General features: G+C 55.8%; 1 protein-coding gene across 1 annotated transcript in view; it reads right to left on the minus strand.

Annotated features, from left to right (window-relative positions):
- Nucleotides 1-14,349, minus strand: part of TRIM9 (tripartite motif containing 9) — a gene marked incomplete at its 5' end in the record, with an annotated part of 147,652 nt that overhangs the window by 54,985 nt on the left and 78,318 nt on the right. The window contains 2 exons of the mRNA XM_025203498.1: nt 2,779-2,901; nt 4,349-4,444. Of these exons, the coding sequence (XP_025059283.1) occupies nt 2,779-2,901; nt 4,349-4,444 (219 nt within the window). The remainder of the gene's footprint in view (nt 1-2,778; nt 2,902-4,348; nt 4,445-14,349) is intronic.

The following is a 14,349-nucleotide window of genomic DNA, read 5'->3' on the forward strand; positions in this document are numbered from 1 at the left end:
GGTGCAGGATGTAGGTACGAGCACTGGAGCAAATCCCACACAGACACCCCATGGCCCAGACTGTCAAACCTGGCATCCTTTATGATAACGGGGAGATGCCAGAGGGGGGCTACTTTCATCCGTGCACGTGGACGTAAGTACTGGCGCTCTGAGCTGGAATTGCAGAGATGCTGTAATACAGCGATCCCTTTAACGGCCAGGAGCCATCAGGCCCTGGCCAAGTACCAAGCCCAGCTGGGAAGGGGTCAGGGGAGGTCCAGAGAGGCAGAAAGCTGCCGCCTAGGGCTGCCTGTAAAGTGAAAGGCCGCTGGGCTCCCGCAGCTCGGGTGGGTCAGGGGAGTAGCTTTTGAAAGGTGTTGCTTTGTGAGATTTTAATGAACCCTGACCCCCCCCCACCCCGGTCTGAAAAAGACCTTGGTGGGTGGTGCTGGTCTTTTCTAAATGAGAAGGCAGGCTGGCAGCCTGTGAGGAGCTGATGCGTGGCGGGGTACCACTAGCTACAATGCCACAGCACCGATCGCAGCGTGGGTGTGCGAAAGAAAGGGAACAGGCAACCCCGCTCACAAAGCCCTTATTGTCTGACACCCCTGGGACTTCAATGGGCCCTACATTTGGCCAGGGCCTTTGCTCACACCTTTCCCAGCAGGCAGCCCTGCCCCAGCACCATGCAGTTTTGCATTTAAACTCCTATCTCCCAGAGGACAAAGCAAGTGACCTGATCTTGGAGGAGAGACCGAGACTGAAGAACAAAGGAGGTGGTGACTGAAAGGCAGAGATGAAGGCACGATGTCTCTGTGAGCAAGAGGGAAGGGGTGCGAGTGTGGCAGGCCACATGACAGTGCCCTTGCAAAGACATGAACCGTAGGATGCAGAGGTCTGAGGTTCCCATAAGCTAGAGAGTCTGTTCGCTGCACGTCGAAGGCAAACATGAGACTAATGGCAATGCCTGGAGGCTGACTCAGCTCCCAGCACAGGATAGCTGCATTTGATACATGCCGAGAAGAGGCCAAAACAAGTAAGACGCCATGCCAGTGGCAAGGGGAAGTGCCAGGGGCCAAATCCAGGTGGAGAGAGAGAGGACACAAGAGACCTTCCCCATTATTTGGTTGAAGCTGACTCACTGAAGGACATTCAAATAATGGGTCCTGAAAGCTCAGCAGAACATAGTTACACCTTAACATTGCAGCCAAGGACGTCTGGGCCTTGGGGGCTCGCTTCAGAGGGACTGCTGGGAGTCTGCTGAGACGCGGTTAGACCCGCCAGAGAGAGCTGCACCTCCCTTGTCCCAGCAGATCAAGTGGAATAAAGTGGAAGCTAGGAGCTGGCATTTTCCAAGTGGGGGGCCTTGAATCTAATGAGGGGACCTTGAGTCGAACAAGGTTGAGAACCACTGCTGTAGCCCCTCAGGGGCTTGGCTCTATCAGACAAGCTGTACTAACCTGTCAGCCGACATAGGGTCTCTTCTGAATCCTGCTCCAGGTCCTTGGACAGGAACAGGAATCAGCCCACAAGGCTGCAGCCCAATCTCAAGCCATACCCTGAATAACCTCCAACTTCAGTCCTCAATCATCCATGGGCACGAACACCCCATGCAGGTCTTCAGGTCCCCCGAACCCTAACCCTAACCCAAAACCCTGCACCACAGGGAGCACGCACCCAAGAAGCCCTTTACCTTCTCACTTCCCAGCCTGCAGTGACTCTCCTCTGTATTTTCAGTTTTCACAGCTGGTGAAGCCAGAAACAGTCAGTCGGTTGGCCCTTAAGGGACCTTTCATTTGGCTGCTGTTTGCAATCCTAGTCCTGGTCTCTCGTGCAGGGTAACAAACCCTGTCACTGTGTGCCAGGCACAGCCAACACAACCCCAGTTCTCCTCCTGCTCCATTCTTCTTAGTAGCACGTCCATGCTGTGGGATAATCTGACAAGATGCTAGGTGCTCTCAGCTCCGGCTGATGTTAACAGAAGCTGAGGGTACTCCCTGCCTTGCCGTGCAGGTTCAATGCCTGAACTCACTGCCTTGCAAGTTCAGGATCCTAAGCTAGTCAGGAAAAGAGCCATGCCATCCTACAGTCTGTGGCTCCATTAGGCCCTGTGCACTCATGGCACTGCAGAAAAGTGACCAATAACTAGTATAACCTGCGCCCACTGAAAACACTGGGTGAAGGGCACAGCACCCTTTGTAGGGCAGGCTGTACTTGGCTCATTTTTGGCCACCTGAAATCGCATGGACGCTGGACCAATTTGTAACCATGCCAGCGTGGATGCCCTGTGATGTGGGAGATCCAGGTTTAAGTGTCTCCTGCAGCAGGACCTGAGGTCATGCTGGGATACAGCACTTAGCTTTTCATAGCTAGGCTGGTGGCTGGCCCACCCCCCTTGCTGCCTACCCACCTCAAGCAATGCGGCTACGGGGTTTGAGTTGTGATCCGGTGCAGAACTACCCTGGATTTCAACATCTCAGCAAATGCTCTGAAATGCATCTTCTAGTCAGAGCCTCGCTGGCATGATAGCACATGCATGTGTGCGTGCGCGTGTGCACAGCTGGAAGAATTGGAGCCAGCCTTGGGAAAGACGCGCCAAGAGCTTCCTTCAGGATTTGCCTTTCCCATGGGGGTCTCTCATACTGAGAATGCTCAATGCAAGGTGTTGGGCCACCAGTTGTAACCCCTTCGCTGCAACAAGCATCACAACCCGGGGCTGTGCTGTGGTGCATTAGGAGCTGAGGGGAACATCCTCGCTGTCAAATGCTCGGCCCCCGAGGAGGAACGCGCGGGACTCACCTTCAGCTTGTGCTCATGCTCCTTGTTGACGCGGGACAGCAGCTGGGCTTTCCTCCTGTTGAGAGCGTCGATGAGGGCGTCGCACTGAGCCACCAGGCAAGCCTCGAACTCCACGCTGTTCTCCTGTGGGACAAGGCACACGCTCACAGCTGCGGGGTTCGACCAGCATCTTTCCATGGGGGGGAGTGGGGCTCCGGACCCTGGGAGGGGATGAGGGACTGCTAATCACCGCTCGCAGTTCCCCATGGGAGAAATGGGCCTTTCACCTATCACACAAACCCAGGGCCAAATCCAGCAATCCACACTCGGGCAACGCTCCCAGGAATCCCTGTAGGCTTTGGCCTGAGTAAGGTGTGACTGCTCAATGCAAAAGGATCTGGCCCCTGCTAGTAGGGCCTGTGTAATGGCACAAGCACTGACTCCTGCAGGGGATGGCAAATCTTGATGCTCAGAAGAGCCTGACTGTGCTGGTCCCACTATGAACCAAGGTGCTACAAGGAGTAAGCTTGAGAGGAATGACTAGGTCCACGCTCTGTCCACCCACATTTATCCTGGAGGTGAATAAGTAGCATCCAGGTTTTTTTAGGTCTCTGGGCAGGGCTTCTGGTCTGGGGTTCAGTGCACAAAGGGGGTCGGGAGGAGATGAAGTCCTTTTCCTGCATCTGCAGCTCTCTGCCTGGGCTGGGACCTGGCAATACTATGAGAGCAGGGGTGACTTTAGCTGCGGGCTGGCATGGCAGGTGGGGCACACAGTCAGTGGCAGGGGAAGGAACCAGGAGTGCAGGGGGCAAAGGGTTAAGGCAGCCAGGAGGTATCGTGCTGCAGCCATAAAGCCTCGGCTGCCAGGAGGATGGGTACAGGGCTTGGATGAGCCCCGAGAGTGCCGCTGGGTGGGAGAAGGGGGTGCTCCTAATGCTCTGAGCCACCCGGGACGGCTCCCCAAACTCCTACTTTACCAAACAGCGGGTCTCCAGTGCACCCAGTGGAAGTGAGTGGAAGGGGCTTATTTTATCGGAGGCAGGAGGAAAGCTGCATAGACCTGTGCCAAGTGGCTTGCTTTTATCTGCACTATGAACCCCTCTCAGGGGAAACGAGGCAGCATGGCAGGCTGAAGGCAAACGTGCCACAGCTTACAAACCAGACTGACTCACTGATGCGGCTCCACTCGGCCGGAGAGGCTGGAAGAAAGCGTCTTCTAAGCAGTGACTTCCCCCACTGGGTCATCAGCTGTCCTGAGGACACCAGACCCTACGCCAGACCCCAAACTGGCACCTGGAGTCAGCATTGCTCCATGCCCAGGCTGGGGGCTTGGGAGCCTGGCTGGGGGAGCTGCTCCTTGCTGGCTGAACAACCCCAGAGAGCGGAGGTGAGCAGCAAGGCCAGCCCAGCAGCTATCGGGCAGCACGGGCACAGCGGAGGGCTGCAGAAGGTGGCACTGAAGGGGCAGGCTCTGTGCATTTGGTCAGGAAAGTCACAAAGCCAAAGCAGAAGAGGCCACTGTCAGGGCATATCGACGTGCCCAGGGCATGTGTGGAGGGTGTTTCCCTGTCAGGATGGGACGGGACCGTACCTGGATTTGCTGAACCATGTTTCGCAGCTGCACCAGGAACTCTTTCGCTTCCTTGGCTCTGTCAGACAACCCATTCAGCGCCTGGGAAAGCTGGCTCTGAAGACAGAAGGTGACAAAAGGCAGGTTAGCAATCCTCAGGGGATTCATTCATGTGCACCACGGAGCACATACCTGGGCTCCTGCCCAGGCTGGAAGCAGCACTGCCCAGTGGTTGTGGCATAGCGTTAGGAGTCTGGGTCTCATGCCACCCTTGGTGGTTGCACGACCATTAGCAAGTCTTGGATGCTGCCCCTGCGGGGAGTCCCATGGTTAGGGCAACTGTAGAGCCTGCGGGAGGCTGAAAGTCAATTCCCAGCTCCATGGCAGACTTTCCTGGGTGGCCTTGGCCCATCCCCTCAGGCTTAGACCTCCAGGGTGTGTAGATTCATAGATATAGGGTCTGAAGGGACCTTGCAGATCTTCTAGCCCGACCCCCTGCCCTGGGCAGGAGAGAAAACTGGGCTCATGTGACCCCAGCCAGGTAAACGTCAAGCCCCCTCTTACAGACCCCCAGGGCAGGAGCCAGCACCACTTCCCTTGGAAGGTGGTTCCTGATCCTAGCCGCCCTGACAGTGAAGTAGCGCCTCCTGATGTCCAGTCTGAATCTACTCTCCCTCAACTTATGGCCATTGTTCCTTGTTACTCTGGGAGGTGCTCAGGGGAACAAGGACTCTCCCATTCCCCGCTGGTCCCCCCCTAGTAAGTTTATAGATGGCCACCAGGTCCCCCCTCAGCCTTTTCTTGTGAAGGCTGAACAGGTTAAGGTCCTGTAGCCTCTCCTCGTAGGGTCTGCCCTGCTGTCCCCGGATCATACGGGTGGCCCTCCTCTGGACCATCTTGATGCTGGCCACATCCCTCCTGAAGTGCGGCCTGACCAGTGTTGCGTAGAGGGGGAGGATCACCTCATCTTGGAATCGATAATGACTCCAAGATCCCTTTCTGCCACCGTGCTTTCGAGAGGGGAGTTCCCCAGCTTGTAGGTCTGCTGCTGGTTCTTACTACAGAAGTGCAGCACCTTGCACTTGTCAGTACTGAATCCCAGCCTTTTCCCATTTGCCCACCCCTGTAACCTGTCCAGGTCCAGCTGTATCCTGTCCCTCCCTTCTAGTGTGTCCACCTCGCCCCAAATCTTGGTGTTGTCAGTGAATTTAAACAGGGTGCTTTGCACCCCCTTGTCCAAGTCGCTAATAAAGAGATTAAACAGTGTGGGCCCGAGGACCGAGCCCTGGGGCACCCCACTGCCCACTTCCCTCCAAGTTGAATATGACCCATCCACCACCACTCTCTGGGTGCGGCCCTCCAGCCGATTTGCAGCCCATCTGACTGTGCAGGCATCAATGCCGCAGTCACCTAGCTTTTTAATGAGAATGGGGTGAGAGACAGTGTCAAAAGCCTTCCTGAAGTCCAGAAAGACTACGTCCACCGCGACACCTGCATCCAGTGATTTTGTGACCTGATCATAGAAGGCCACCAGGTTGGTCTGACAGGACCTGCCTTTGATGAACCCATGCCAGAGCACCACGAGTGCTCCTAAAGCTGTGCCAGGGGCCCCGCGATAACCCCTGCCAATTCCCTCAGCACCCTGGTGTAGGTGCCTCACTCCCACTGGCTTGTAGAGCAGGAGGAGTTGGGTGCCTGCTTCCCCGCAAGGACCTGGGGCTCTGTGCCTCTGGCCCTGTTCTGCAAAATGGGTGTCCGAGTGCAGTCCCACCTCCCACGGGGGCTCAGACAGGCATGTGCAGTGGAGATGCCTCACAGGGCTTGAGGCCCCGACCTTGTCACCCAGATTTTGAGAGCCCGAATGACCCCTTTTGCATCAACGGGGTCCACATGGGGGTGAGGGTTGCAAAAGGCCCCTGGCGTGCGTGAGGCGCACCTCCTCAGGAAAAGGTTGCACCTCCACGGAGGCTGGCCAAGGCAGCTCAGGGTGCACGAGCCCTTTTGCAGCCTCCTGGCCAATGGGCCCAGGCTCCCCTTTGACTGCTCGGACCCACTGGCCTGGTCTTCATCTCTCCCTTACCCCAATTCTGCAGCAGCACAGACCGAGTTGCAGGGGAGCAGGTCCCTGTGTTACATCTCCCTCCAGAGCATCCCCTGCACCCCCAACCTGTTCTCCTTCCCCTGGAGGGGCCATCAGGATCTTCCCTCCCATGCGTGGGGCTCATTGCTGGGGTATGGAAAGTACTTGTGCCAGGTGCCATACTAAGCCTTGGTGGGCGTGAGGACCTCCCACTCTCCGAATGACAATTTGCACCCTCAGCGGACAAAGAGGCTCTGAGTTTCAAACTCCAGCACCTAATGCCAGGCCACTGAATCCACAGCCAGGCGCTTACACAAGTGGCCTGAGCACCCACTGCTGCTGGGAAATGCTGGGCACCTGATAGAGTCCCACCCCTGTTTTTCCTAAGTAGATTATCAGCCCGGTGCAGGAAACAGAACAAGTTTGCGGTGTTCCCCACTCCAAAAGGACTTTTCCAGATGCCAGAGGGTAGCTCTGATATGCTATTCTACCCCGAGTTTGCATCCCAGCGGCAGATCACGGTATGCACACTCGCTGCGAGTTTTATTTCCTTAGGCTATGCAAGGGTCTCTGAGTTGATGACTCTTGGCAATATCTGTGAGAACATGAGGATAGCAGCAACATCCCCTTGCAGGCACCAGCTACCAGGGTGAATGCCCAGATAGGGCTTGGGGGCACTGCTAGCACCAGGCTAAGTTACTCGGGTCTCATTGGTAGTCTGGTGGTTAGGGCACTGTCCTTGGAGGCAGGGGCTGTGGATTTGGATCCCTCCAGGGCCGGAGTCCTCTGGCCCCTGTCTCCTATGTGACTTACTTTCCCCCTCCGGCACTTGCCTAACAGCGAGGGTCACAGGGTGATCACCATTGACACCCAGGGAGGAGTCATATTCACAATCCACTTTGAAATCCCTCAGCCACGGAGCTCAGTTTGGCCCCGACTCTTGCTGGGAGTGGGTTACCCGATGGCCTGGGTGGCAACACTGGTTTTGGGGGAAGCTGCAAGAGCTGGTGGCTATGGGGTCGGAGTTGCTGGGACCCTGAGAGACCCTGGAGGGGGCTGTTGGCAAAGACCTGACACAGTCATCACAAGTGTGGGCTGAAGCTACCGTGACAGATGTTAAGCGTGTGACGTGAGGTAGCAGGGGAGGGGAAGAAGGCAGGGGACTACATCTGCATTTCAAGTAAAACCTGTAAGGGATGAGAGCCTGAAATACTTAAGAACCAGCAAGAGACAGAGATGCTGAATGCATGAGAGACATGGGACATGTGAGGGACCAAGGGGGAGAAGGGGGTGCAGATCCCTATAAAAACGCAGGCAAAGACGAGGCCTGTGGGACTGCCTTCACCACCGAAGCAGACCCGTGGATCTCCTAGAAAGACCTGCTGAATATCTGGCTGCAAGGAGCTACGCTGCCCTTAGGACACGTAAGCTCCATGCAAGGCTTTCTGTTGTCTTTTTAGCTTATTAGATTGTATTTTAAGTTAGATTAAGTTGTGTGTTGTCGCCGTGTCTTATTCGCCTGTGTCTTAGCTTAGGCAGAGTTGTTTTTTTTTCTGTTTCTTGTCGCATACTTAAAATTGCAAATTGCTATGCTCAATAAATGCTCTCTTCAAGGAGCAGACTATTCTTGTTCAAGCATTTATGAATTCAGTGCCATTACCTAAAGCCTAGCATTAAGTCTGGTAACAGGGGCTGATGAGTGCATGGGAGCTGGCACAGAGGAATGGGTGCAGCTGGTGGGGGCGGTGTGGAGGCCACAGGTGGAGGTACATGAAAAGTACCCCACAGTAGGGGAGCCTGAAGCCCAAATAAAGACCTTCCCAGATCTGGGATCCAGGAGGCTGCATGAGGCTAAAGACAATCAGTTTAGAGGCAGGAGATGGTGTCTCTGCAGAGGCAGGTACTCAAGGGGCTTAGCCTAGTTCAAGGGCTAGGGGCTGACAAAGCAAAAGCAGCCTTGTTCTGGGCCAGGGGTGCCAGGGGGCTGGGTTACATGGGGAGTAGCTTTGCCCTGGGTCAAAGATGCCTGGGGGTGGGCAGGGGCTGGGATAGACTGAGAACAGCCTTACCTTGTCCAGGGATGCTGGGTGGGGGCTGGCTGGACCCACCTGTCAGCAGCATCACCTGGGTCAGGGATGCCAGGGAGCTAGGATAAATTGTGAGCTACTTGCCAGGGTCTGGGACCCCAAGGGGCTGGAACAAACCCTGGGACAGAGCTGGGGAACCAGGAACTGAGATACAGGGAAGGTGCAGGCCAAGAAAATCAAGCCAGAACAAGCAGGCCAGGGCTGGAGGCCTGCAGCCAGAACAACGATGGGCTAAAGCCAAGAGGGATGAAGCCCCTAAAGACCCAAAGATCACTGACAAAAACATCATTACATTTTAGCTGAGCAACATATTAAAGCATTAAGAGTGAGGCAGGATTAAGGTAACCACCAGGGAGCGTCAGGGCCATCCTTAAGCCCCATCCTGTTCCCCCTCCCCATCCCCTGCAGCTTTGGGTCTGGGCCCACTCCCCTCCACTGCCTCCGCTGTGCCCATGCCACCGCTGCCCCACACCTAATGGCCCCGCGGTGACCATGGGCCCGGGCACGGCAGCAGACAGCTGTGGGTGCAGGCCCAATACGGCGGCTGTGGTCGCAGGGTGGCGGCAGCGGGGTGGTGGCTGCGGCTAACAGGAACTGCCCCCTCCCCTATCCTCCCTCCACCTCCCCTCCCGTTCGGTTCTTGCCAAGACAGCCAATCAGAGTGTGAATAAAGCGTTACAGACAGACAGACAGACTAAGGCTTTTATAATATTAGAATAATGCTCTAACATCATGTAACCAAGGTGTCTCAGTAACATCGCTTTGATGCCTCCAACAAGAACTACATTATTCTGCGTATGGGCACACAGACAGCAGCCCCAGGCCCAGATATTTTCACAGAGAAGAGCCAGGGTGGGGAAAAGGAGGCAGAGTAATGTGCCCAAGGTCACACAGGAAGCCAGTGGCAAAGATCTGGGTCCCTAGAGTCCCTGCTCCATGTCCTGGCTTTACATAAAAAAGAAGCACTACCAATCCCCTCTAAAACTCTCATCTTCCTTACAGGTGCAGCAGGAAGGGGCAGTGGGGCAGGTGACAATGCCCATGTGGCAGGTGGTGTCATGCCAGGTCATGGTTGGCCAGGTCTGCTGCCACCATGGTTGCAAGAAGCAACCAGGATCCAAGGGGAGTTTGAAGATTTGGAGTGTAGTGGAGCCAAGAAGTCAGAAGACCTGTCTGGGACACCAAGGCATTGATCTGGAGGGTCAGGGCCAGGAGGCCAGCTGGGTCAGGGATCCAGGAGATCCAACCAGAGTCAGGTCAGGGAGCCAAAGAGTGAGGCCGAACTCAAGGTCCATGGGCAAGCCAGGTCAGGGAGCCAGAGAGTCTAGTAGAGGCACACACCAAGAATGAGGCAGCCTGGGTACAAAGTTGGGTCTTGTTCCCCTTTTACAAGAGGCAGGGAGTGGGTGGGAGGCTAGGCCCAGAAGGCAGGTGTCAGTCCCAATGCTCAGCTGAGCAGGTAGCAGCCTGGGATGAGCAGCTGTACTAGGCAGGTTAGGGTCCCAGGTTTGAGGCCAAAGCCTGGTGGGGGAGTCAGGCCTGCTTCCTCTAGCCTCACCGGCCAGCAGAGCTGGCTTGATTCCCAGCAAGGCTACAAAAGGTCTCATTCCCATACTTACATCCATGCAAGTAATCAGTTCAGCATGCTGCCAAGGGCGATTGGCAGTCAAGGAGGATTGACACTAGGGAATCAGAGGCAGCATGGAGGAAATAATCAGGCATGGACAATCAGGTGGCAGACATTTCCCTCCTGTGCCAATCCCCAAGCACCTGTGACTGCGCTGAGTGTTGTGGAGGGAGGTGTCAGGGGGCGTCTTTCACCCACGGAGGCTGGGCTGAGTGCGATTGCTGGTGAGGGCAGCTGGGCACAACCGGCAGCTTTGGGAGCCCATGCTGCGCTGCTGGTTGCACGTGCACCATGCTAGCCTCTGCCTTGCATGGCCAGGCCGATGGCACCACGGGCAGCCGCTGTTCCTGAACGCCACTTTGCCACACGCCCTGTTCTTGCCTGGGAACGTGGCGGAGATGTACCCGTATGCAGGCTCTGCATCTCACACCCTAAACAGGATCGCTGGCTACCCTCTGCGGCCAGAAACATGGAGCATGTCCATCTCCTCTCCATTACAGACCACAGGCACGACGGCAGAGAGACCTTTCCAGCAGAGGCAGGGGCTAGAGGCCCAAGAGCTCGTCTGCTGTCTCTCCCGGCTCTGCAAGCTTGCTAGAGGCCCAAGAACTCGTCTGCTGTCTCTCCCGGCTCTGCAAGCTGGTTTAGTGAAAGATCTGATCTCGCCTCACACATCTGAGCTGCATGGACCAGCATCAGACTTGCTATTTGTTTGCAACCTGTTGCAGAGGCGATGGCCTCCTTCCCTCTCAGGTGGTCACGTTCTTAACACAAGCAGGATGAGCTAGAGCCACTCTTCTAACTTGTGCGAGCCTGGATTTTGCTGCTTTCCTAGATGCGATGCCGGCTGCTTGAAGCCTCAAAGCTTGCCTCTGAGCCTCAATGACACAACTCGGTCCAGTACGAGCTATTCCCCACCCCCTCAATCTTGACTCTGGGGACAGGGCTGAGTCCAAATTGCTGCCCAGCTGCCCTGTTAGACGTCATTCAGCGTCAGCCGGGCGTGCTGCTCAGCTGGTTCCCCCATCTCTCCAGAGACAATTGAGATGCAAAGGCAAATTCTCCTACTCCCGTATCAGTGACAGGTGTCTCGCTTGATTTCTCCTCTGACGGCAGCGTGCTCTGCATAGCCGATTTCAGCCCTGGTGCTTCTGTATGACAGTCTCGCAGAGTCTCGCCTTTGGTCAGGGCTTGTGAGTTGATTTTTCTGCCTTAGCATCTTACTACAGATCCGTGCCAGTGGATGGCACAACAAGGGACACGGGAGGATGTGACTGTGACTGACGGTGCAGGAGGGGACGCCAGGTCACCATCGCCTGGTGCCTGGCACCACAGTGCTGGCTGGGCTGAAATTAAAAATAAAGGAGTGCCGGGCTCAGGGACATTAGCTCGTAAACCAGGGGCAGCAGCTTAATGGCCCAGCAAATGACCTTGTGGCTGCTTTCTTAAGGAGCTTTCACGCAGCCTCGGTGATTTCTGCATCTCCGCTGCGATTTATGCTGCCAGAGTCATTAGGGCTGTGGAGTTAATCAGGGAGTGCATTGCTAATAAATGATGCAGCCTGCCCAAATGCACCCCCTCCCCACCCTGCACAAAGCATAAGGGGCAGAGGCCGAGGTCCGTTTCCCAGGCCTGCCTCTGATTTGCACCACGAGCTGCACCTGGAGAAGAAGTGGCGTGGAGGAGTGATACCAGGATCAGGCCCCATGGTGTCATTCCCTGGGGAATGCTGTGCCATGGGGGCCAAATCCTCTGTGGGCGTAAATGGGTGTGGCACCGTTAAAGGCACTGATGCTGCACCCAGGATTGCTTTCCCCGGGCCAGATCTGGACCTGGTGGCAGTGGGGACAGTGGTGGTGACGGCAGGACAAGGGACAGAGGTAGGGCGAGCGTTCACCCCTGCCACTGAAGGCTGTCCCCAATGGGTCCCCATGACCCTCACTTCCGGGGCAATCCCCAGCCCAGCCCCGAATTCCCAGCCCATTAGGAGCCCTGCGGGCTGGAGGAACAGCTCTGTGGGCCGTATGTTTGACCCACTTGCTCTTATGCAAAGCTCTGGGGATGCCATCCCTGGGGTTAGCTGTATGAGGGTTTTCCCATGCAGCCTTTCTACGGGGGAACAAAGGCAGGACTTGCTGTCAGCCTCCAGGCCGAGGTGACCCGGGCCTCCCGGGTTCAGCTCTTTGAGGCAGGAAAGAGCCATTTCCAAAATGAAAACCATGCCCCTTCTGCAGTGAGATCTGCACTTTGGTGGTGAGGTGGATCAGCGTTACCTGGCATGAACCCATGCCCTGTCGGTGATCCACAAAATTAGGACCTGTGCCCATGCCCCTGCTCGACTTTGCATGGCTGGCCAGGCCCGGCGGTCACAGGGAGGGGCAGCAGAGACCTTGCTTGGCCTGGGACTGGGTATTGCCCCTCAACCCACGCTGGACTGGAAGGGAAAGGGTCTAGCCAGGGTGTGGTGCGGGCATTGGGTCAGGCCAGGGTGGGGGATCTGGGGAGAGGCTGAGGCGAGATGGCAATGCAGAGAAAGTCAGATCGTAATATGATAAACCACAGGGCAGGAAAGGGCCACGAGAGACCACCTACCAAACCATTCTGCGGGAGCTATGTCCTGCTGATGCGGGAGAGTCCAACACCTCCCCAAACCCTGCACAAATGGATCCTCATGGCTGGTCTACACGACATGGGTGCTGCTGCTAGAGCTGTGCAGGCAAAGCTGTGGCGACAGCATCCTAGCAGAGATGCAGCGCAGGGAGCCTTTTTGCTGGCTTTGTGCCCTCTGCCTCCCTCCATGACAGCTCACAGGAGCCCTCTGATGTCTGCACAGCTGTATCCAGATGGGGTGGGGGGTGTTGCTAAGACAGCTCCCTTGTCTCGAGGGGGTGATGTTCTTTATACCTCCAGCTGCCATAGCTCTGCAGAGCAGACAGCACGAATAATCCAGTGCCCAGCCACATGCACCTCCCAATGCAACACTGGGCCCTGCTCCTCTCCCTCCTACGAAGCAGTGGACCCAAATCCCAGCTGTGCTAGACACCAAGAAATCAGGGCCAGGAAATAACCAATATTGGGAGCGCAGCCCTATGACAAACCACAGGCTACACTTCAATCACACAAGCAATTAGTGTAGGGACCCAGCACAAGTGTGTTACATTTACAATCTCATCGTTAGCATCTCATCATGGCATTTTTTTCCCCAGAGCAATCTTCATAACGCGTTTTTATACCACCATAAATCTTCCCTGGGCTCTTTCCTATCTGAGGAACTCAGGGAGGCTTTTGAACAGTCAAACCTTTATCGATGTGATTTCTAAATTCACAACGGCTGGCACCGTATTGCAGGCCCTGATTTATGGAGCACAGGCGCCATCGCTCTGCAAGTGCCTGAAAAACATGGGGAAGAGCACTAATGGGGGAGTGAGCTGGGAGCCGGTTTGTGGGGGGTATGTCCCAGGGTTTCAGAGACCGAAAGGGCTGTGGGAGGGGTGGCAAGGAGTTCCTATATTCTGGGGATGGGCCAGTGGCCACCCTAGCGAGGCCTCTACGATGGGCAGCTAAATATATTGGTTGATGCACCACAAGTTAAGCGCCACCCCCCTCCCCAGTGCCACTCTGACCCTGCACCCGCAAGGGGTATCTAAGTGGCACCCTGGGCTACTGGAGCAGGCACAGGGGGGCTGAGCCTCCAGCCACACAGGTCCTTAGCAGATGTTACACATACGATGTGATTAACCAATTAATCACATCCTAAGTAGCAACCTGGCCACATAATCATGCAATCAGTGGCACAACACAACAGGGAATAATCCACAGTTATTACACAACGGAGGGGCCCCAACTCCATTTTGGTGCCCACCTTTACTAAGTGCCCAGGGCTCACGTGTCCCATGCAGTTGGCCACCCTTGGCCTGTATCTCACAGGGTTCCCCATCAGGTTCATCAATAGGTATACTCTTAGCTGCTTCATTGCATGGGTTAGGGACACGTCCCCGACATTCAGGCTGCCTGCAGAAGCCTGAATGCGGGCATCCTACACAGAAGTGACGCCTCAGAGTGACTCGATATCTGTCTGTCTGTCTAGACATGCCTGTCGTGTAGCAGGTAATGCAAAGCAGGTATGTGGAGCGATCTCTCTTTGCTGCAAGCTCCCTCGGGGAGACAAGGCTGGAGACAGAACAGGGATCCTGAATGCACCTTTCCATGCAAACATCTTCGCCCCGCT

This window comes from Alligator sinensis, unplaced genomic scaffold (genome assembly GCF_000455745.1).
Source record: "Alligator sinensis unplaced genomic scaffold, ASM45574v1 scaffold50_1, whole genome shotgun sequence".
NCBI lineage: Eukaryota > Metazoa > Chordata > Crocodylia > Alligatoridae > Alligator > Alligator sinensis.